The following is a 22,868-nucleotide window of genomic DNA, read 5'->3' on the forward strand; positions in this document are numbered from 1 at the left end:
TTTATAAGATGTTTAATAAATAAATAAATAAATTTGAAAACTTTTAACCTAAGATAATAAATAAGTGCAATAAATAAATAAATATTTACATAAGTGCAGTGCAAAAAATCCATAGGAAATTTCAATTTACTTTACCTCAATATACACGAACTCGCACACGGCCTTAAAATATTTATTTTTCAGAATTTTGCATATTTTTGAAATATTTCATTTCAAAAATTTTCAAATTTGTGAAACTTCTTAATTTTGCTTGAATTTTGTTGAAATTTCCAATGAAGGATCACAATAGTTCGCTTATTGCGTTGGCAACATTAGTTGCTAAAATGCTTGGCTACTTCACAACAAAGTGATTAGATAGAGAAAGTAGCGTTGTTTTGCATACATTTATGAAACTAAAGGCAACCTGCTGTTTTTTACCACACTTAAAAGCGGCCGAAAGCACCTAATGTTGTGGTTATATTTTATGATAGCTGGCAACTCTGTCCTACGTGAGCAATATTGACATTTCAATTCGTTTAAAATAATTAATTCGGAAACATTTGTTAGAAAGCCAAGATGCCTGAAAATCAAGGATTTCGTAAAAATTTTAAAAAGTTTTCAAAACCCAAACCTAATATTATTGTTGAAGATAGTCCAGTCCTTAATGCATTTCAAGCTTATCGCGCAGAACTAGACGCCAAACATGATCGCCACGAAAGAATCGTAAAACTAAGCCGAGATATAACGATTGAGTCGAAGAGAATTATATTTCATTTACACAGCATTGAAAGTAATAAGAATAATAGGCAGAAAGTATTGCAGGAAGCAGAACAAAGATTGCAAAAACTTATTAACATAAATTTTAAAGCTGTAGCAAAAGAACTTCACGGACAGGATCCATACCAATTTCGTTCGGCTTATTCGCCTGGCTTGCAAGAATTTATCGAGGCCTACAGTTTTTATGAATATTTTAAATGGTCTGATAATGAAAAACAGGGACTTTCAGATTGGCATACAATACAGAAACAAATGCAGTATAGTGATGAAGTTGAAGTTGAAATTGAAAAGAAGCAGGAATCACTGGAAGAGCCAGCAACATTAGCAGAGGCAGTAAATACACCTCCAAATGAGGAAGTTAAAGGTAAATAAATTAAAAATATGTAATAACTAAGTAATAACTTTTTTATCCTTGTTATAGCGTTAGAACCAGTAAAGTTTGAATTTTTTATGGATCCAACAGAATATGTTTTGGGTATTTCTGATTTGACTGGTGAACTAATGCGTCGATGCGTCAATTCGCTAGGTTGTGGGGAAACAAATGAATGCGTAGAGACATGCAAAGCTTTGCAAAATTTATATACATGGTAAAAGTATTTTCATTTAGTTAAAAACAAAAAATCTTGTTTAAATAAGTTAAATAAATTGCAGCTACATAAGTCTACGTGTTCAGCGCTGTCGTGAACTGTCACGCAAAGTTTACACTATGCGTCAGAGTGTTATTAAAGCAGAGAATGTTTGTTACAACGTCAAGGTACGCGGCGGTGAAGCAGCCAAATGGGGTTCTGTGTTTGATAACAAACCAGGTGATGACATTGATGAGGGTTTCTTCTAGTATGGACTTATACTCTCTATAACTTTGCTTATTTAAATTAAATTGAAAATACCATAAAGTTTTAATAAAGTATAGATTTTTATATTTAAAATGTTTTTTACATTTTATACTTTGTAAATAAAATTAGAAAACTTAAAATAAATTTAATACAGACATTAACAAATTAATTTACAAATAATATGGAATTGCTGCAACAATTTACTCCTCTGCCTTATCTATTTCATCTTCGGTATCGTCATCATCATCAGTAGGCATATAATCCGAACCCTCATCATCAATAAAAGGATCTTCCAAATCATAATCATCAAGATCGGTGCTATTGCCACTAGCTGCGTCAATTTCGGCATAATTTTGCTGTTGTCGTCGCTGGCGTAACCTCATCCGATAATTTTTATAATTTTGTGCAAAATTTGCTTTAGAAAGAAAACATCAGATTATATATAGAGCCAGCAGAGAAAATGATATATGAAAAAGAAGAGAATTGTTTTAATCTTAATGCAGCAATTTTTATTAGTGCGATTAATGCGGATAATTTGTGAAGAGTTAAAAATTCATTTAAAAAGTACTTACTGTCTGCCGGGTGGCTGTATTGTTTAAAATGCATTGGATTTCGACGATAACATTTATTGCCAAATGGGCAATCAGGTGTGCCTGCAGGTGGAGGTGAATAACAAGGACGCTTATAATCATGATCGCCAGGATGAGCTTCTTCAATGCGATGCATGGGATTTTGCCTAAAAACTTTCAATAATAACAAAAAATAAAAGATTCTTTTAAGTAATATTCACCTGTAACAACGTATACCATATTTGCAAGACTCCCTTGATGTAGAGCTGGCATCGCTTTTCTCTACTTTCACTGCAGGTTTTATGTTACTCGGATTAATTACACCAGAACTAGAAGCTGCTGCTACTTCGTTATCTGCTTCCTCATCAGAAGGTTCAGCTTTTATATTAGAATTACTAACACCAGAACTAGAAGCTGCTGCAACTTCATTATCTTCATTTTCATCTACGGGTTCTGTTTTGATACATGGAGTTGCATTGTTATTAACGCTGGATTCACCATTTTCATTACCATTTGTTTGCAAAGTATTATCATCATCTTTGGTACGTTTCGCCGCGTTTGTACTTTCGTTACTGTTGCTGTCGTCATCTTTGCTTAACATCCACACTGGTAGTTTCCGTTTTCTAACCTGTTCTGTGCAGTTATTGGATGCAGTTGGTATATTTTGATTAATATCAGCAACAGCTTCTTCCACTGCTTCATTATTTTCTGTATTGTTTACGTTTTCTTCAGAGGCGTTGGCTTGTTCCAAACTATTTGTTTTAAGTAAATTACTTTCCACTGATGACTCACAATTACAATCGTCTTCTGACAACATTTTTATAATGGAAATAGATCAACTTATTTTATAAATTCTGTTATAACAAGTTTTTATAAAGAGCGCTGTTGTGAAATTATGGCGCAGTTTACATGTTTTGACTTGCTGCTTGCAAAACTCATAACTTAAACTGATTGAACTATTTTAGTAGTGTTGTAAAGTGTCATTTTTTAAAAGTTAAAAAGTGATGATTATATAGATTCCACACAACGCGAAATTTTGCATCTCATCAATATTCATACTCAATTATCTATTCCCACGGGAGTTGGAGAATCTTCCACTGCACTGTCCGAATCAGTTTCATTTTGGACATTTGTGGGCATAGCAATGACTTCCACTTGTGGTGGGTTTATAAGACACTCCACAGGAGCGTCAGATTCCACAATGTTGACGTTCACTTTGCTACGTCTGCCAAAAATGTCATACAGCAAATCGAATTTTGGGCATTTCTTTAACACGTGTTCTGCAAATATTATCATAATTATTGAAGCATATTTTAAGAAAGCATTAAACTTATTACCGGTGACACTTCTCTCCCCCATATCTGCTGTAAGACCAGTGCCAGTGCTTTGCTTCCACTCCATAGCGGAAATGAAACTTGCCTTTAGGAACTGCTAAGAGAAAACTAAGAGCGTAACACAAAAAAGTGCCAAATTATGCTCTTTACACAGATTTTCGTGGAACAGCTTTGTATAAAGTCTGGTGAGAACAAATAAGCAATAAAAAAGTTTGAATTCAAACCAAAACAGCTGATTCACACATCAACACAAATTTTACTTGAAAGAAAGTAAAGTCTGTGTAGCTATTTCAAATTTTGACAGGGATGTTACGCTCTCTCGGATACTCTCATTTACTCGAAAATTTCCTGGAACGCACTTGTGTATACACACTTGTGTTACTCAAAGTTACTACGAGTATCTCGTGCAACAGATCTAATATAATAAAACTTTTTCAAAATCCGTCGCCGTAACGAATGTACCAGAAGAAATCATTATCGCGCACAAAATTGTTTAAGAAAATTAATATCTGGTCTAAAATGTGTGCAAAGAACAGCTGATGTAAATATATTTAATAACTAGATAAGCACTCAAGTTTAAAGTGATAAGTTTTAAACGTAATCGTTTAACACAAAATGTGATAACAAATAATATTATTTTGTAATTTTTGAAACAAATTTAAAAATATTAAAAGACTTTCACTTAAAAGTATGCGAATTATACGGCCGGCATTCGTTTGCATTATCATCCATTAATAGAATTCTATAAAAAGATTTTAGATCAATAAGATCATACAAGAAGTCTGAATAAAAATGATAAACACTGTGTGCAGCATATTTAATTATTTATATTTTGCATTCCCTCCGCCCTTCGAGGTTGCATGGTAACGGGTTTGCAAGATTGTCGTGTTTTCTGAATGTAAACTGAGCTTCACTTGTGTGTATTTTTTTGTCTACGAATGTGTGTTTAATCGTAGGGGTTAACTAATAAATGGCATTCTGATAAAGTAAATTTTATTAATGTATTTGTTAATAACTACACACGTTAAAATATTCTTTTCCTTTGTTGGTATTTCATTTACAGTTCACTACTTGAGTAGTTTAAAAGGCGTTGGACTTGGACTTTGTGTTTAAAAATTTTCGGTATTAAAACTAAATTCGGTAATTGAAAAAATAATTTTTTAATTATTATTCCATAATTATATTAATTTTTTTTAGTATAAATGCTCAGGATGACTAAAGAAAAACTGGATGTTATAATATTTGGTGCAACCGGGTTTACCGGCAAATATACTGTATTTGAAGCGGCATCAGTGCTGGGAAACTTACGTTGGGGTATTGCCGGTCGCAATCAGGCTAAACTCCAATCTATCCTAGAGGAAATGGGTGCAAAAGCTAAACAAAATTTAATGGACACACCCATTGTTATTGCGGATGTAGGTAATGAGGCATCATTGCTGGCAATGGCACAACGTTGTCGTGTATTGGTCAATTGTTGCGGACCCTATCGTTTCTTTGGTGAGCCTGTGGTACGTGCTTGCATAGAAGCCGGCACACATCATGTGGATGTTACTGGTGAAACACAGTTTATGGAAAGTATGCAGTTGAAATATCATGCTAAAGCACAAGAACGTAATACTTACATAGTGTCTGGCTGTGGCTTTGATTCAATACCATCCGAAATTGGTATTTTATATGCAGAGAAAAATTTTGATGGCACTATTAATTCTGTAGAAACATACTTGAAAACAGTTCGTAAACGTAGTCCTAAATCTGCTGGCATACATTATGGAACATGGGAAAGTCTTATACATGCTATAGGTCATCTACACGAATTAAAAGATATACGTCCGAAATTGTTTAGTGAAAAATTACCAAAATTTCAACCTAAAGCTCAGCGCCGTCCACCGATTTTCAAATCTGAAGTTGTCGATCGAGTGTGTTTACCATTCCCTGGCCCAGATTCAGCAGTTGCTGCTCGTACACAACGTTTTCGCTATCAATTCGAACGTAAACGTCCTGCACAGGTAAATAGTTTTGTAGCCTTTGGTTCTTGGATAGAAGCAATTATTGTTGGCTTTATGGCTATCGTGTATGGTATTATGGCACAATTTTCATTTACACGTAAATTACTTTTGGACTATCCAAGACTTTTCACATTTGGTTTTGTTTCACATGAGGGACCATCTGAAATTGTAATGAACAATACACATTTCTCATTCACTATAAAAGCACTTGGCTGGGCTAAGTCTTCAAATTTAGCTGAACCCACCGATCAATATAAGGATGCACCAAATAAATCAGTGGTTGTTAAGGTTTCTGGCACAAATCCTGGCTATGGAGCTACATGTGTTGCATTACTTTCTACAGCTGTTACGATATTGAAAGAAAGCGATAAAATGCCATCAACTGGTGGAGTCTTAACACCAGGTGCCGCCTTTGCTAAAACTAGCATTATAGAAGAATTGCAAAAGCATGAACATGGACTTAAATTCGAAGTTTTAAATAAATAAATTTTAAAGCGTGTGACGGATGGTTATTTGGAAACGGTTATGGTTTAAAATTATCATACACATACATACATACTTGTTAAAAATTATACAATAAATTTTTTTTTATAAAAAAAATAATTTCGAAAAACATTTTGGGTTTTACTTTATGTTAAAAGCATATACTTTATGATATTGATATGATATTATGATATTGTCTATTAAAATAGTCTATACATTTGAACCACATTCTTTAATGAATGTCTGATGTGACCCTTAATCAAACTAATGTATTTTAGTGGATAAATAAAATAGCTTAATATCTGTAATAAATATTGTTAAATTTCGAGGCCATAGTTAACATTTTTAAACGCTCGCAATGTCGCCAACCACTGCGGTCCTTTTAGAACACTTTTGTTCTCCTTATCAACAATCGCTAATTCTTGGTATCACAACAGGTCATTATTTATGCTTAAGTGGGTTTTGAACCCAACGTCATCTAACCTAACCAAGAAATATTTCTTAATTGTTCTTTTTTCAATTTATTGGATTTTTCAAGAGTTTGTTATTGTCCAAAAATAAATCCATTGAGATATTTTTAGACGAGTAAAGAGAACTAATACCTGCGCATCAGTTAGGTTTCTACACAAAATTCTCATTCATCGACCAAATCCATAGAACTCGAACTAGAGTTATTGAAAACACCTTCGAATAAAAAACAGATTTGTACTTCGGTTTTTCTTAAAATAATACTTTAGCCTAATAAAATCGTGTCTATCAGATCCTTTTATTCGCATCAAACAAAAAGATACGTACTCTTACCGTAATAAAACAAAATGTCCCCCAGGACAATGTGTTGGAACCTATTTTTTATATACGCTTTACATATGATTTACCCCACCTCAAACATTGCATCACAGCAATATTTTCATACGAAACAGTAATTTTAACGGTCTAAAAATCAGATCTAGTGTATCCATAGCTCGACCATTATATTATCTAAACAAGTTCTTAAAATAGACAACTATATTGAGCATTAAAATAAGTCTGTCCTTTACAACTTCACATACAATTATCTTTTATATATAATTAGCTTAGGAATCTTGTGACATAATACTGCTAAATAATAAGGTAAAACCCTTGGGTTATAAGCTCAAATCAACGTCAACCATGGGTAAGTGATCTGCTTTATTTATATATAAAAAAATACTTTTTCCAATATGGCAACCGACTGTTCGCTGCGGTTTTTTCAGAAGTCCTTTTGATCTGTATGCGAACAACGATAATCCGAGCTATATTCACAACGGATATTAATTTGAGCTCAAAGGGCCTTTGGTGTACAAGGCCATCCCTTCAACTTTACCTTACCCCTATAGGATTGTTCAAAATCCAGTAATACTTTGAAGATACAAACATTCCAATGTAAAGTTCTGCGATGTGCTGTCGAAGCGCTTTAGTATTTCGCATTAAAGATCTCGAATGCGATATTGACATCGAATCAATTGCGGTCTCAATCCAAAAAAGAAAAGGTTTTGCAAAGTTAAATTAATAAATATTTGCAATATCAGTCTTATTTTTATCAGCAAAATATATTTTCGTTTTATATATATGCCTATAAATAAATTTGAGTGTTAAAACTATTTTCAAATTCTGTATATCATTATTCCACTACGTGTTCAGACGTCCATATCAATAGAGATAATAATATTTCTTAGGTAATATTTACTATACAGTCATTAAATTACATGATTGTGCAATTTTTATAAACTAAAAGTCCACAAATATTCGAAGTTCAATTTATGTATTTAATTGTAGATGTAAAACTTTAGATAATTTAAGTTATCGTGTTTTATGATCATATCGTAATATGTTATCGTAATATCGAGTAGTAATTATAAACTATTAATTAGCTAACTCAATGATTATAAGAGTATAAATGATGACACTATTGGCTATTTTGTTAATTGGATTATTAATTTTTGAGAACGATCTATAATATATATATATTAATACTAATCACAGATATTCATAAAATTTATAAAACCCGTACAAACCTTTCGAATCATAAAAATTTACTTATTAATTTTTATTTAGCTTACAAAAACAAAAATAATACTAAAAACTCGGAGAACAAGACTGCCCGTACTATCTTAGAGTCTATTCACACAGCCGAAGCAATCGAAATGTTGATTATAATTTTTCTTGTTCGTTTCAAACAATTTACTTCATTACAAAATCCAGTTAAAATTACGAACCATTTTCATACAAAAATCTGAGTTAAAATCACGATTAAAATATAAATTTTATAAAAGCAAATAATACCTTCTAACGTACATATGTAATACTACTCAAGAAGAACCGTTAGAAAATTACTTTGAAGTGTCTTTCAGATAAAATCTTGATTCGACTATACCTTTGTTACCATTTAATTATTTTATGACAGATTATTCATGAATTAGAATATACATATATATATTTCTTTAATTCATCTTTATATCTTTGTGGAAAACCTAATTCTTCTAAGCCGGTAATGCACTCTTTTACCTTTCTTTGCTTAATGCCAAATTTCCTTAAAATAACAGGAATATTTTTTTACAATCTTGTTCCCAAAACTTCTTCGTTATTTTCTAAAATAGCAACTCATTTAAATTTTACTCTTTTTTTAATAATATTCACTGCCCGTACTTATCAAAGTCCAGCACCTACTTTGGTTTAGAATGATTTGTAATTTTTTATAAATCATTGCATTTTTTTTTCTATATGCAACAACTGCTGCATTCATATTGTAAACAATATCCTATATTATATATATTAAATTATTTAAATTTTCTGTGTTTTCCATGCTGATTTATTTTCTTCTAACAATACAAAATTGAATGTCATTTGTTTGCAATTAATATGTAAACAAACAAAAGCTCTAAAGCTAGAACTTTCTGATACATAAAAACTCTTTCCCATTCCTTAAGTAACTTGTGATAATGTAAACGCCAAAAAGCGCAATGTTACTATATGACTTACTAAGTAAGCAGTGGAAATGTAATGTAGGGGTCGCGTAAAGTTGGTTTTCTTTTATTCAATGCATTTTGTTGTTGTTAACACAATCAATTATTTAATTATTTTTTAGAAACTCCCATTAATGAATCTATATACGTCATTATACATAAACTACTTTATCCCAAGTGATTTTTACAAATAAAAACTAAAAATTCAAAAGCAATCACAGATTTATTAATCAAAAGGAAATAGGTGATCGGGAATGAAAATAGAGGAAAAGAATCTAGAATAGATTAATTGTACTAGACTGACACAACTAAAAACTTTGTTTATTATTTTGTATGTTTACTTTTTGGCAGCACTAAAACTGGTACCACTAATCTGGCATCACTGTGCATCATACTTTATGCATAAACATCACAAATTACGTCGCACTTGCACTTTGTTCTGATCCGTGTTTGGTTAAGTAGGGCTGAGCTTGTTTTTTTTCTTTGCATTGTAAAATACTATATAAATAAAATATTAAATACGTGTTATGTAAGGAGAATATAAAATATATTAATTTTTTTGAAGTAAAAAATTATTTTTATTTACAGTTAATACATATTTTGTGTAAAACATTCCATTTGCCGGTGTTTATTATCGATAAACCAATTCACATTTAGGTGGAACAAACCAAAGGTCATATTTGCATTAACCTGAAAAATAAACAACGATAAAAATGAGTGAGAAATTGGATGTAATCATATTCGGAGCCACTGGTTTTACAGGTAAATACACAGTTTATGAAGCAGTGACGGTCTTAGAGAATTTACGTTGGGGAGTTGCTGGACGTAATCGTAGCAAATTGGAGGAGGTGCTTAAAGACATGGGCCTAAAAGCAAATAAGAACTTGTCAAACATTCCAATTATTATTGCTGATATCGAAGATGAAGCCTCCATAGCAAATATGGCACGTAAGTGTCGCATACTTGTGAATTGTTGTGGTCCATATCGTTTTTATGGCGAACAAGTAGTACGCGCTTGTATTGAGGCTGGCACTCATCATGTTGATGTTAGTGGTGAACCACAATATATGGAAACAATGCAATTAAAATACAATGAACAAGCAAAGGAAAAAAATGTATATGTTGTATCAGCTTGCGGATTTGATTCTATACCCGCTGATATGGGTATAATATTTATAGAAAAGAATTTTGATGGTGTTGTTAATTCAGTCGAAACATACCTTCAATGTAGTACAAAAGGCGAGACATCTGGTGGAGCCAGCATACATTATGGTACATGGGAAAGTGCCGTTTACGGTTTAGCACATGCAAATGAATTACGTGGCATACGTTCGAAGCTATATAGCAATAAATTACCTAAATTTTATCCTATACTCAAAACTCGACCAACTCTTTTCCATTCAGAAATTGTAAATGGTATTTGCCTACCATTTCCAGGTTCTGACCGTTCAGTGGTTATGCGTTCGCAACGCTTTTTATATGAAGCAGAAAACAAACGACCAGTACAGATGCATGCTTATGTTGCTTTTAAGTCCTGGGTTACTGCAATGCTTGTCGCTATTATTGGTGTAACGTTTGGCATATTGGCGAAATTCGCTTTTGGGCGGCGTTTACTTTTAAAATATCCGAAATTTTTCTCACTTGGATTTATATCTCATGAAGGACCTACTGAATCTGATATGGAGCGTCTATTATTCGAAATGACAATGAAGGCTGTGGGTTGGTCAAACTCTGAACGTTTGAGCGAACCCACAGATCAATTCAAAGATCCACCGAGTAAAACTTTAATGGTCAAAGTATCTGGTTCCAATCCTGGTTATGGTGCTACTTGTGTTGCCTTGCTCTGCACAGCTAAAATCATACTTAAGGAGCATGAAAAAATGCCATCAACCGGTGGTGTGTTCTCACCTGGCGCAGCGTTTGCCAAAACAAGTTTAATAAGTGAATTGGAAAAGCACGAGCATGGCATGAAATTTGAGATTTTGGCAAATAAATAAGTGCTTCTTTAAATATTTCTGCTACTCGAAATATATTTGTTATTAATGTTAGATTTTAATATTGTTATATGAGGTGCATTTGATAAAGGAAGTGCAAAGCTTTATTTTGGTTTTAATATTACTAAAAATAATACATAATTAATATTTTTATGCTTCTAATTAAGAAATATGTATTTAGACATATTATAATAAAAATTAAAAATATAATTAACTTTAATTATTCATGGTAAAAATATGTGTTTATATGCTCCAAAGCTATGTGCATTATGTTTGGGATTTCACAATGTTATGGTTCTTAATGAGAATTGTGGCGGTAATAACGTTCACCAACTTGCACTTAATTACAACAATAAAGTCGCTACAAAACAGCGATCAAAACAAAGTTTAGTCTAAATGATCTTTGAACCCACTCCTAGGTTGCTAAATTTTTTCGCCTTGATCTTAGTTAACTTTAATATAAGTCCCACACATCTCTAAACTATTGTTACTCCTAAACAATCCACTCCATTCTCACACTACTATTATCTATCCACATCCTCATCCATGTTTACGTTTTTGTAATTCCTTTCATGTTATCGGCTTTATACATTCCTGCGGGCTACAACAATGATGTTTTGAAACAAGAATCATCATCATCCGTGACTATACATTCCATGTAGGACCTAAGCCTATTTAACAGCAGTCTTCCATTCTTCTATGTTTTTTCTTTTTGTTTTTCAATTTGTTATGTTCATTTCTTCTCAGGCCTGCTGCACACTATCTTTCTATCATTTTTTTGGTCACCCTCTTCTTCTGCTGATTCCTACTTCGTGCTCATAAATCTTAAGTGGAACTCTCATATTAGGTAGAACATTCTTATCGCATGTCCAACCCATCTTAAACGCTGCTTTTTCATAAATTTGTTGTTTGTATCACCTTTAGCTAGCAGTTCTAGCTCGTTTTTGTATCTTATGGGTAAATTTTTTACAATATTAACTTGTCAACCTTAAGACCAACCATTTGTCTATATTTGCCGCACCAGGCTCTCGAATCTGCTCTTTATAAAAGGACTTTGCTTGCAGAGCCAAATTTTTATTTGGTAGACGTTTCTCGCATTTTAGGGCTTCATATTTATGGGGTTATGTCGCCACGAGACCCTTGCAAGCACTTTTCCTTTCTTAACCGGTCTTGAGACCGTCTACGGCGGAGTTTTGAAACAAGAATATGTGTTAAAAAAGTTTATAATCTTCTCTAATTCAGCGTTAAATAAGTTTGACAGATAATGAAAAGCCTTATACTGCATTGGCCGAAAATGGCTCATTTTGGTCAAAAATCGAAACTGAGAAGCGAATAGATCATTCTTGCATACAACATTTTAAGCTCGAATACGACCCATTTCATCACATTTTGTATGAATGCGTCCCAACGACGTTCGTATGCACTCCGAATATGTGCCAAATACAAAGGAATATATTGAACATACCTTAATTGAAAGCTCTTCATGGCATTTTGACAGTTTGAGAAAGCTGTTTTTGACATATTTACAAAAAAAAGGTAAACAAATGTTTGGTGGTTGCATTTTCTTGAAAACAATGCACATTTTTTAGAACTTCTACTTCTTAAAAAGTAATTAATCGACGTTAAAAATATGTTTTAAGTTTAAATTGTAAGGTTTGAAGGCATATTTAACATTCATGCAACGTTTTTTAGTACAGGCCAAAAATCAAATCAACAGGCATTCATTCAAAATAAGCCATTTTGGGCCAGTGTAAGTCCCATATTATATATACAAAATTTCAAATAAGTTCTAATTATCTTACTAAAAATATAAATCAACCCTGTCTTGGTAGATCACATAAGCGGCTTTTGCTTCGTGAAATCAGCTGTTAGAATTTATTATGAAAACATTGCATTTAGTTGTCAGTTGAATAAATTCAAGAATTTATTGAGTTAAGTAATTTAAAAAACATTACATAAATAAAAGTTGAAACAGTTATTAAGTAAATAAAAAATTTTAATAAATACTTTTGGCTTCAAAAATTTTACGTTTTTAAAAAAAATTCAGGTATTAAAATATTTAATATAAAAATATTTAGCTACAAACATTTTTTAACAGTGAACTGAAATGCAATCGTTGAAAAAATTAGTAAACCCATTTATGGGTCCCAATTTGTTAACAAAATGTCTAAGAACAATGACAAAAAATATTCGTGGTTTAACACAAGACGAAGGACCGTCTGGTAAAACGCGTTTAATAATAGAACCACTTACAGATCGAGAATTAATACGTGTAAGCGGCAAAGAAGTCGTACCATTTTTGCAGGGATTAACAACAAACGACATGAAACATTTGAACAGTGACCAATCCCTTTCTAATGATTCCATGTACACAATGTTCTTAAATAAGGCTGGACGCATATTATATGACTCAATTATATATCGCACCAAAGATGTAAACACGTTTTTAATTGAATGTGATAAAGGAATTTCTGAACAGCTACGTCAACATTTGCGTTTATATCGTGTTCGTCGAAAAATTGTTATTGAAGCAGCTGGAGATAAATACAAACCGTGGATAGTATTTAACCCAGATGATGGCGATATTAATTTCGATAGCTCGGGTGTAATTGGTAATATGCAATTTTGCACAGATCCACGTATACGTGAACTGGGTGTGCGAGTAATCGCAGGTGTTAAGAATGAATGGGATGATATAGCTGAAATATTTTCTGAAGCCGATAAAGTTACAGTTTCTCCTCCAACCAACGATTGTAATTATCGTATACGACGTTATAAATACGGTGTAGGAGAAGGCGTGACAGATTTACCACCCGGTAAATGTTTTCCTTTAGAAGCAAATGGCGATTATCTACATGGTGTCAGCTTTCAAAAGGGTTGTTATATTGGACAAGAACTTACAGCACGCGTCTATCATACCGGCACAATACGTAAACGTTTTATGCCAATACGGCTAACGGCACCAGTATCAAAAGAAGTCACTACTGTCCAGTTAGCCTCAGGTGCCAATATTGGGACAATACGTGGCATTAGTCGTGATCGAGCTATAGGATTATTACGCGTAGAACAGGCACTAGGTGCACCTAAACTATTAATTGATGGAGCTGATTGCTATGTTGAAAAACCTAAATGGTGGCCTGCAGAGTCACGTAATCCAAATAAAATTTAAAACGAATTGTAGAACTCAGTAATACCAAGATTAAAACTGTAACAAGATGTAGCTTTAAGAATTTATATATTATAAACTTGTTAAACTATTTATAAAAAATTTCTGTAAGAACTAAATCTTTGCTGTAAATAAATTTTTGTTATTTAAACAAATTTTTCATTAAAATATATCATATCCTTATGCAATTGTTTACAGAAATGAGTGATTCCGAGTCCATGCCAAGTACATCAAAAGAAGCTTCTAGAATGAAAACTTATAGAAATAAAGAAAGAAGTGACAATGAACCCATAGCAAGCACATCGAAGCAAGCTTCTAGAATGAATACTTACAGAAATAAGGAAAGGAGTGACACTGACCCTGTACCAAGCACATCGAAACAGGTTTTTAGCAAGAACACTAGTAGATATAAAGAAAGGAGTGACACTGAACCAACGCCAAGTACATCAAAGCAAGCTTCTAGAACGAATACTTATGGAAATAAGGAAAGCAGTGACATTGACCCTGTACCAAGCACATCTAAACAGGCTTCTAGAAAGCATATAACTGAAAAGAAAGAAAGCCGAGACACTGAACCTGTACCAAGCACATCAAAACAGGCTTTTAGCATGAATACTACTAGAAATAAAGAAAGGAGTGACACTGAACCTGTACCACCAAGCACATCGAAACAGGCCTATAGGCTGAAAACCTCATTTGAAGATGAAGAATCAACAAGTGATGATGAATTACCAGTTGCTGTTGATGATGACGAATTATACATTGAGAATGAGGAAGCAGAAATAGCAAAGTTGAAATTGTCTTCCAAAGATTTTAAATCGAAACCACCTGTCCGTGATGAAGACGACGAACGTGAACCCAAAATTAGATTCCGTTGCAGTGCTTGCGATATGGATGAAATGGTGCATATATTTGGTAAAACTGCTCCTTTCATTTTGGGTGTGGAATATTATGAGGACACTTATGTAATGCGTGATCCATTTCAACCACCACCTCCACGCAATAAGAAAATACCAGAGTATTATATAGCTATGGGCGCTAATTGTAGTCAGTGTCAACGTCCTGTCTGCAAAGATGAAGCCTGCAGCTTTTATTACACTAGAACGTTTTGTTTAGATTGCGCTAAGAAAATATTCAACAAATTTCCAGTAGAAGTACAAACTAAACTAAATAAACAATTATCGTCAGAAGCTAAATAAATATAAGACAATTAACCTCATAAACTGTTTGTGATTCATTTAATTATATTTCATGTGTCTTTATGTGTCAATGTCCATCATTAGTTAGGAGAAGATCTAATATCTTTGAGGCTTTCTTTTCTAACGACCTAACAACTGTCATTCTGCAAAATCAGGGACTTCGTTAAGTTTATAGATTTGTTAGATTAGTTGTTTTTAATTTGTGACTACGGGCATTGTTCTCACGCTGATCTCTAGTCTGCGTATAAATCACGCTAACATGGTTTCAAAACGATACAGAATTTGAACTTCAGTGGGCTTCTGGCACAAGGCGGCCACTACAACCTATTCGAGACTATTTCAATATTAAAACTATTTCAACTGTCTTAAATAGTTCTTACTGTTCTAGAAGAGTCCTGTTGGCTACAATTAAAGACTAATATAAACGCTACTTTAATTTATTTGTCCATATATAGAAATAATTTATTCAAAAATTATTTATATACTTAAATAGGATTTTACAACTTTAGTTATATTTTTGTAAAATTATAAATTGCTCAATTCGTATAGTCCAGAGCATAAAGTATCAAATAAAACTTTGATTTTATTAATAAAAATTTATTTTGGTGCTATTTTCTTAGCCAACTTTTGCATCTCGGATGGTTTGCCCTTCTTCTTTTGTTTCTTTTTCTGATCCTCAATTTTTACGCCACGATATTCGTTCTTTTTCTTTTTATTACTTTTTTCTTGAGGTGATTCCTTTGCTGTCTTGCCTTGCTTATTTTGTTTTTTCTCATCCAAGCGCTTTTTGGCACCAGTTTTTACCTTTGTTTTTGAGGCAGCGGCTTCATCGCGCGCTTTTTTTGCACCAGTTTTCTTTGGCAAATAACGTTCAACATGTATTGGTCTTTCATCGAGCAGTGTCTCTTTAAGTTCCAAAGCTAACCCAACCGCTTCTGCAGACTTAAAACAAACATAAGCAGTTCCATTGCAACCTCCGTCTCCTTGTAAACAGCGTATATAATCTATTTCACCACAGCTTGAAAAGATTTCACGTAGTTTCTCTTCTGTTGCAGCTAAAAATGTTAAATTTATTTCAAGAAGTCAATAAATTGAATATAGAGTCAACTTACAATATTTTAGGTTTCCTACAAAAACTGTGCGTTTTATATCATTTCCTTGTTTGTTATCTGCAAGAGTAACCCTTATATGATTATCTTTGAAAGTTGTTCCATTTAGTTCCAAAGATTTTTGAGCGTTTTCTACACTCGAAAGCACAACATATGCAATAAGTGAAGGAGCGTTCTTTCGCACCTTATGTTTGAACAACGCCTTTCCATTCGCGGTACGAATACGTATAGAATGCACTGGTTTGTAGTTTTCAAATAGACGTGCGATTTGTATCCGCTTGGAGTTTGTTGGCAAATTGCCAACAAAGACCGTAGACGCATTTAATGCGGGATCTCTAACGCGTGGGCCTAGAAATAACAAAATTTGATATATTATTAAATTTGAATATTTTATATAAAAAAAACATTACCATCAGATTTTTGTTTCTTAGCATCTTTCTTTTTTTGTTTACGCATCAATTTCTTATCTTTCTTGTCCTGGTCAGGCGATGCAACATCTTTTTGTGCTTGTGTAGCTTCTTTGCTTTCCACATTATTTTTCTTACTCTCACCATTAACTTTGCCTTCAATTTGAGTATTAGGCTTTTTTGTTTTTTTTTGTTTCTTATCCTGCTTAACAATTTGTGTAGCTTCAGCAGGTTTAACTATATTTTCTTTAATTGCCTTTGTTACTACATCCTTGGTAATATTGTCACTTTTAGATACATTTAAAGTGTTATGCTTTTTTTGTACTTTTTTCTGTATTTTACCATTAGCGACTTTGTTATTAGCTTTAGTTTTATCCTTCATTTTACCTGTGTAATGTTGCACGTGCTAAAAACAAGTTCTAAGTGTTTAGCTACATAAACATATGTTGCTTGCTTCTTCTTCTTTTCTTTTCTTCTTCTTTTCAATCACAATAAATGCAACAGAACATTTACATAGTAAGATTTTCGGACATATTTTGTCAAGCCTGGTTGAATAGAATTGCTTTCGATTTGATCCCAATTAATTTTTAGATTTTTATGTATTTTTAGATAAGTCTCGACAATTTAAAATACAATACTAAATGAAATTATTTTTCTAAAGATTATATGTATATTAACTTAATGCAACGATTTTTGTATTTTTATAATATAAAATACAGACAAAATTAATAAAGTTTAAGTAATATTTAATTATTAAATTATTTGTCTAATAATATTAGAATTATTTTAAAAACAGTTTGTCTTTGATTCAATTATATGTATAAGTTTTTTTTAGAATTAGTTAAGTTTTGGTTGCATATTAACATCAACTAAATATTGCTGATACGTAAGTCAGCAATATTTGACGAAAAAAGGATTTCGTTAACGTTGTAACTTGAACGGTTTTAAAAAATTTTTTTTAATTATACTTGTGTTTACAATGTATAATAAATAATTTATGTTGGTTTCACCTTTATTTTTATTTGAAATTTATTATATAAAATTGATTTTTATTCATTTGAAATTATGAATTTATTAATAATTTCGTGGAATAGATTATTAAGTCTGTTCCACGAGCTACTTCTAGTAAAACTCAAGTAAAACACAAATAAATTACAAACTGTGAGCCTAACACAAATAAAGTGCTATATTACGCTTTTTACACAGATTTTCATGAAACAGCTTTGTGTAAGATCTGGTGAGAACAACTGTGCCGCGCAAGTAAACAAATAATTTTAATTCAAACCAAAACAGTTGATTTACACATAAACACAAATTTTAATTGAAATAAAATGTACGAATAAAGTTTGTGTATCATTTTCAAATTTCAATAGAGATGTGACGCTCTCTCAGATGTTATAGGTATACTCGAAAATTTTCTGGTGGAATGCATTTGTGTATACACAATGTCACTACGAGTAGCTCGTGGAACAGATCTATTATTATAATCCATTGTTTCTTGCCCGATAATCCGAAAATTAAAAATATTCGATAGTGTATATATACTACAGCTTTGGAATTCTTAACTTTGACTGTATTTTTGCTTGTTCAACAATTAAGACATCATGTATTTAAAATAGTTAGATTGGAATTTTTTAATTTTTAAAAAAAGGAATTTATTTAAACACTAATCAATTGGTGCTTTAAAAAATAAAATTATTATTTATGAATAATTATATATAAGTATTTCTAAAACAGAGCACTGATGATGGGTATTTGGTAATACGCAAAACAGTTATTTTGAGTTTACGATGTTAACTTAATTTGCATTTTTATCTACACTGTTTATATTATATATTCTCCTGTTAAATTTTGTTTCGTGTGTTTGATAAAAGTTCCACCTCCTTGTAAATAAAATATTCAATTACTGCTATGTACAAAAAAAATATAATATAAATTTAATAAATAGTTTTATAACAAAAATTTACAATTTTTAGTTATAATTATGTACAAAACTATTATTAAATAAATTTAATAAGAATTTCATTCACTTTGGCATTTTAAAATTTTCAATCTTTGTTGTGAATAAATTTTAACATTTCTTTTTCAATTCGAAATAATATTTTCGTTGTGATGCATTACTGTTCGAAAACCTTAACACAAAATATTGTTAAAAAATCTAATCTATCTAGAGTGTATTTGTGGTGAATTTGGATTTACCACAGCGAATATGATAGCGCAAAAATGCTCACATATGCGATGAGTATGTATGACAACATGATGTGTGTGTAACAATTGTTACACAATTATTCTTTATTGTGAACGAAAATTATTGGAATTTATTAGATTAGCCGGCATACCGGCATTTGTGGCATAATTTGAAGTACACGGGATTTAGCAGCAAAATTCAGAACAAAGTGCATGGATATACACATTACTAACATTTAAAGTAAGTTTGTGATTGTTTTGTTATAAGAAATCAGAAATCAATATAGATTTGTGGATATATAAAAATTGTTTCGCGAAATTCTTTGTTTGCTTTCGTTTACATTTCTGCGCATAACATAATTTAGCACGTTCTTTCAGTGTTGCCAAACATTTTCAATACACAATACATACACTTGATTTCGTGCTGTTAAACACATAATTTTTTTTTTATTAATGAAAATTATACATTTAATTAATATAATATTAAACATTGTTTTAAAGTTTCTGATGAAATAATTTTTTATATCGAAGCAATATGGTTTGTGTGAAAATTAAATTTGTACTCATTACGCAGCACAACACAATTTTTGTGTAATTTATGCTCTTGGTTGGTTTGTTGCGCACAAACGTATAGAAAGATATAACAAATTTGCAGTAAGAAAGTCCGCCGCAAAATAACCGCTCCCATTGTATGATCGTTGTTGAAGGAGTGCAAACGCGACAACAGCAGTGAAGTCCGCAGAAATTTTTTATATAAAAAAGTATTTGCGATATGTTAGCATTGTTAAATTTGTAAAAGTTATCAACTAAATTGAGTTATAAATGTGATGAGACTGATTTTTTTTAGAATACGATACATTAATAAATTACACATTGAAAGTGAATAAGAAAAGAAACTATTACGTTTTTAAAGTTGAAACACGCTGAACAAAACCAATTTTGACAGTTTAAATTTTTTCTAATTCGAAATTTTGCGTAGTTTATTGAATATATATTTTTTTGTTACAAAATAATAAAATTAATAAAATTCGTTTGAATTTAAAATTATTAGATACGATTACAAAATTGCAAAGTTGCAAAATTTCATGTTAAATTTCACAAAGGATAAAAGGATTAAACAGTAAAAAGGGAACAAAAGGAACAGTTAAAAAAGAGTGAGACTGAAAACGAATACAAACAAAAAATAAAGAATAGATAACTTCAAAAGCTACATTGCACGAAAAAAAAAAAAGTAATCATAATGGAGCAGCAGGACAATACATATATGGAAAATTTTTTGCAAAATTCACAAAATTTAATGGAAAATTTGCAAATTCCCAGTGGAATTGGCTGTGTTGATGGTAATATAGTTGCAAGTGATGAAATAAGTGGTATTGGTGCTAATATTGGGGGAAAGTTTGAGGAAAATGAACACAGTGAAGGAGAATGGAAATACGTGCAAGAAGTGCAGCAGAGCGAAAAGCAGCAAACAATAAAAGTCGATGGTAAAGAAGGAATTGGTAACGGCGTTGGAGACGGCATATTGTTGGGCCAACACGAATATGAAGTTAGCAATAGCAATGGCAACGGCAACGGCAATGGAAACATGCATGCAGATATTGACGCAGACATTGACGTCGACGCTGACATCGACGTGAACGTGCACGGCAACATTGACGTTAACGTTAATCTAAGCGATGCTGGTGTTTTGAATAAAGCAGCAGCACTTTTGGATGAAGAAGAAGAAGAAGTAGAAATAATTAAAAATGATGGCGATTTTTCGACTACATCAAATACCACATCAACAGCAGGCGAAGACGTAGATGCCTCAGATTTGTTGCATGTAGATATAAAAATTGATGAAACACAACATATCGTGCAACAGCAAAACGATTTTCTAGAAAATATTGCAACACAATTTGGTGCTCAAATGTCTGGACGTGGCGAAGAAACGGAAGAAGAGGAACCAAGTTCATTGGCCACTAATACCACTAACGGTACAAGCAGTCTTAGCGAAAATTCACCACAACAATTGGCACAACAAGATTTATTAAAAGATGAAATGCAACTGCAGCAACAACAGCAGCAGCAGGAGCAGGATGTTGATTTTGGCATTGCGTATGACGATGGTACATTTGAACATAAACCAAATCCAGATTCACTAAAACTCGATACTTTCGCATCGACACCAACTGATTTTAACGTACCGTCAATGCATTCGCCATTGAATCCAGATGCGAAGGAGTTTGTGCCAAGATTCGGTTCAAATCCAGGTTCGCCCACACCTGTTGACGAAACATACAGTGCTGGTGGCGTTATTAATGACGATGATGCTAGCGTTGAAGGTGATAAAGATGATATTGTTGATGAAGTAGCTGACGCATTATGTTCACCGCACCCAGTTGCTATACCACGACATTTAATGGCAGATGACTTTGTTGCAGCGAGCCCAATCAAGGGGGATTGTTCGAATATGGATTACGTAACGTTGCCTGGTGAGAATGAATTCGAACACGAAGCTGCACAACGCCCGCATGAATTGGAACAAGCAGACGATTTAATAGGCGATGGTTCATTACAAGAAATAATGCCATTGGAAAACTTAAAAAATGCTGGCAAAAATTTGTTTGTTGAGGATGAGCCGCCTACAAATGACTGCTTGGATTATCAACAACGCTCTCCTGACACTTTCATAGATCATGGACCAGAAACATGTGTTGACTTAGATAACGATGTAGATGCAATGAAGGAACAAGTATTTAAACAATATGAAAATGAAACAATTGAAAATATTTTAAACACCGTACAACCTCTACCAAACGAATTCGAAAGTCTCAACACATCCTTCGCCAATAATATAAATCAAGATATTACCGCAGAAATAGAATTACTTAATGCTTCACAAACCCCACACGAAATCGATGAGATGGAAATGAATCTACGCAATGAACACAATTCACTGAATAATGAAGTACCACAACAGTTAATTGATATGGACAATGCGGCACTAATGCAAGAGTCCGTCTACCTAGAACACACTTCCACTGATAATAACCAATTCGAGCAAGAACGTGAAAACGCTGATTTATTTGCCGAAGATTCAATGAATTATGAGACTGCAAATCAAGTGTCTGATGATAAACAAATAAATAATATGTTTGAAAATTCTGTTGCTGATGAACCAGAGAATATTGTTCCCATAGATACTGCTGTTGTCGCACCACTACAAGACTTACAAATCTCAGCAGAACCGTTGGAAGCACACATGAATATGGATGATGCAACACCATCTCCCATATCAACTGAAGAGAAACATTTGCTTGAAGATACCAAGGAACAATACAATGCACTAACGGATAATGTTGTCGATGATTTGGATGAACTTGAACAGAAGATGGACAATATGCAATTTGTCAATGATGGAGATCTACCACAGGTATGACTTTTACCATAATCTTAATTTTATTGCTCATATTTTCTGGTGTTATTTTTTTTTTTTTTTTTGTTTATTTTGCCTTGTTTTCTTCACCTGAGAAATCATTAAATTTGTTGGTATACTTGTAAGGTTGAGTTCATGCAGTCGTCGATTTGCCACTCGATTTTGGGGTGTGTTAGGTAGGACATGCACATCTACATGCGAATGCGAGTATCTATCCGTGCTCTTTGGAGTGTTCTTTTTGTATGCACAATTCTGGTGTTGCCACTCAAATTTTTATTAAATTATTTTTTTTCTTCTCTTGCTCTTATATTGTCAGTCTTGAGGGTGAGTCAGTGGGTTTTAAGCAAAACATTGTCGATTGTTTTTAGTGTACAATCTATTTGTGGTTGTGTAGAACTGAAACTTGACTTTAAGATATTTCGTAGG

General features: G+C 32.5%; 8 protein-coding genes across 9 annotated transcripts in view; 6 read left to right on the forward strand and 2 right to left on the reverse strand.

Annotated features, from left to right (window-relative positions):
- Nucleotides 1–474: 474 nt before the first annotated feature.
- On the forward strand, nucleotides 475–1,655 carry LOC119678659 (translin-associated protein X-like). Its single transcript, XM_038090630.1, has 3 exons — nucleotides 475–1,120; nucleotides 1,178–1,343; nucleotides 1,408–1,655. The coding sequence occupies exons 1-3, from the start codon at nucleotides 556–558 to the stop codon at nucleotides 1,589–1,591; spliced, it is 915 nt and encodes a 304-aa protein (XP_037946558.1). The 5' UTR covers nucleotides 475–555; the 3' UTR covers nucleotides 1,592–1,655.
- A 67-nt stretch (nucleotides 1,656–1,722) lies between these two features.
- Nucleotides 1,723–3,111, reverse strand: LOC119678660 (aprataxin and PNK-like factor). Its single transcript, XM_038090631.1, has 3 exons — nucleotides 2,380–3,111; nucleotides 2,162–2,325; nucleotides 1,723–2,004 (listed from the first exon to the last, which is right to left on the reverse strand). Exons 1-3 carry the CDS (start codon nucleotides 2,973–2,975, stop codon nucleotides 1,790–1,792), a joined length of 975 nt encoding a protein of 324 aa, XP_037946559.1. The 5' UTR covers nucleotides 2,976–3,111; the 3' UTR covers nucleotides 1,723–1,789.
- Nucleotides 3,112–4,052: 941 nt separating this feature from the next.
- On the forward strand, nucleotides 4,053–6,074 carry LOC119678661 (saccharopine dehydrogenase-like oxidoreductase). The gene is made up of 3 exons (XM_038090632.1): nucleotides 4,053–4,478; nucleotides 4,556–4,632; nucleotides 4,690–6,074. Exon 3 carries the CDS (start codon nucleotides 4,695–4,697, stop codon nucleotides 5,982–5,984), a length of 1,290 nt encoding a protein of 429 aa, XP_037946560.1. The 5' UTR covers nucleotides 4,053–4,478; nucleotides 4,556–4,632; nucleotides 4,690–4,694; the 3' UTR covers nucleotides 5,985–6,074.
- Nucleotides 6,075–9,251: 3,177 nt separating this feature from the next.
- LOC119678663 (saccharopine dehydrogenase-like oxidoreductase) lies at nucleotides 9,252–11,086 on the forward strand. Of its 2 annotated transcripts, none has more exons than XM_038090633.1 (2): nucleotides 9,252–9,491; nucleotides 9,551–11,086. In XM_038090633.1, the coding sequence occupies exon 2, from the start codon at nucleotides 9,676–9,678 to the stop codon at nucleotides 10,957–10,959; it is 1,284 nt and encodes a 427-aa protein (XP_037946561.1). In that variant the 5' UTR covers nucleotides 9,252–9,491; nucleotides 9,551–9,675; the 3' UTR covers nucleotides 10,960–11,086. The 2 variants fall into 2 exon arrangements, with proteins under 2 accessions (XP_037946561.1, XP_037946562.1); XM_038090634.1 differs by having other exon boundaries at nucleotides 9,252–9,420.
- A 1,876-nt stretch (nucleotides 11,087–12,962) lies between these two features.
- Nucleotides 12,963–14,198, forward strand: LOC119678664 (putative transferase CAF17 homolog, mitochondrial). The gene is made up of 2 exons (XM_038090635.1): nucleotides 12,963–13,003; nucleotides 13,055–14,198. The coding sequence occupies exon 2, from the start codon at nucleotides 13,064–13,066 to the stop codon at nucleotides 14,123–14,125; it is 1,062 nt and encodes a 353-aa protein (XP_037946563.1). The 5' UTR covers nucleotides 12,963–13,003; nucleotides 13,055–13,063; the 3' UTR covers nucleotides 14,126–14,198.
- Nucleotides 14,147–15,322, forward strand: LOC119678665 (cell wall protein IFF6-like). Its single transcript, XM_038090636.1, has 2 exons — nucleotides 14,147–14,229; nucleotides 14,321–15,322. The coding sequence occupies exon 2, from the start codon at nucleotides 14,323–14,325 to the stop codon at nucleotides 15,319–15,321; it is 999 nt and encodes a 332-aa protein (XP_037946564.1). The 5' UTR covers nucleotides 14,147–14,229; nucleotides 14,321–14,322; the 3' UTR covers nucleotide 15,322.
- Nucleotides 15,323–15,799: 477 nt separating this feature from the next.
- LOC119678666 (nucleolar protein 12-like) lies at nucleotides 15,800–17,392 on the reverse strand. Its single transcript, XM_038090638.1, has 3 exons — nucleotides 16,841–17,392; nucleotides 16,434–16,778; nucleotides 15,800–16,376 (listed from the first exon to the last, which is right to left on the reverse strand). Exons 1-3 carry the CDS (start codon nucleotides 17,217–17,219, stop codon nucleotides 15,919–15,921), a joined length of 1,182 nt encoding a protein of 393 aa, XP_037946566.1. The 5' UTR covers nucleotides 17,220–17,392; the 3' UTR covers nucleotides 15,800–15,918.
- A 1,613-nt stretch (nucleotides 17,393–19,005) lies between these two features.
- LOC119684144 (205 kDa microtubule-associated protein) overlaps nucleotides 19,006–22,868 on the forward strand; it is a 47,231-nt gene continuing 43,368 nt past the window's right edge. Inside the window, exons 1-2 of the mRNA XM_038098110.1 lie at nucleotides 19,006–19,265; nucleotides 20,076–22,439. Of these exons, the coding sequence (XP_037954038.1) occupies nucleotides 20,265–22,439 (2,175 nt within the window). The 5' untranslated portion in view covers nucleotides 19,006–19,265; nucleotides 20,076–20,264. The remainder of the gene's footprint in view (nucleotides 19,266–20,075; nucleotides 22,440–22,868) is intronic.

The sequence above is a fragment of the Teleopsis dalmanni genome, chromosome 2 (genome assembly GCF_002237135.1).
Source record: "Teleopsis dalmanni isolate 2A chromosome 2, ASM223713v2, whole genome shotgun sequence".
NCBI classification, from domain to species: domain Eukaryota; kingdom Metazoa; phylum Arthropoda; class Insecta; order Diptera; family Diopsidae; genus Teleopsis; species Teleopsis dalmanni.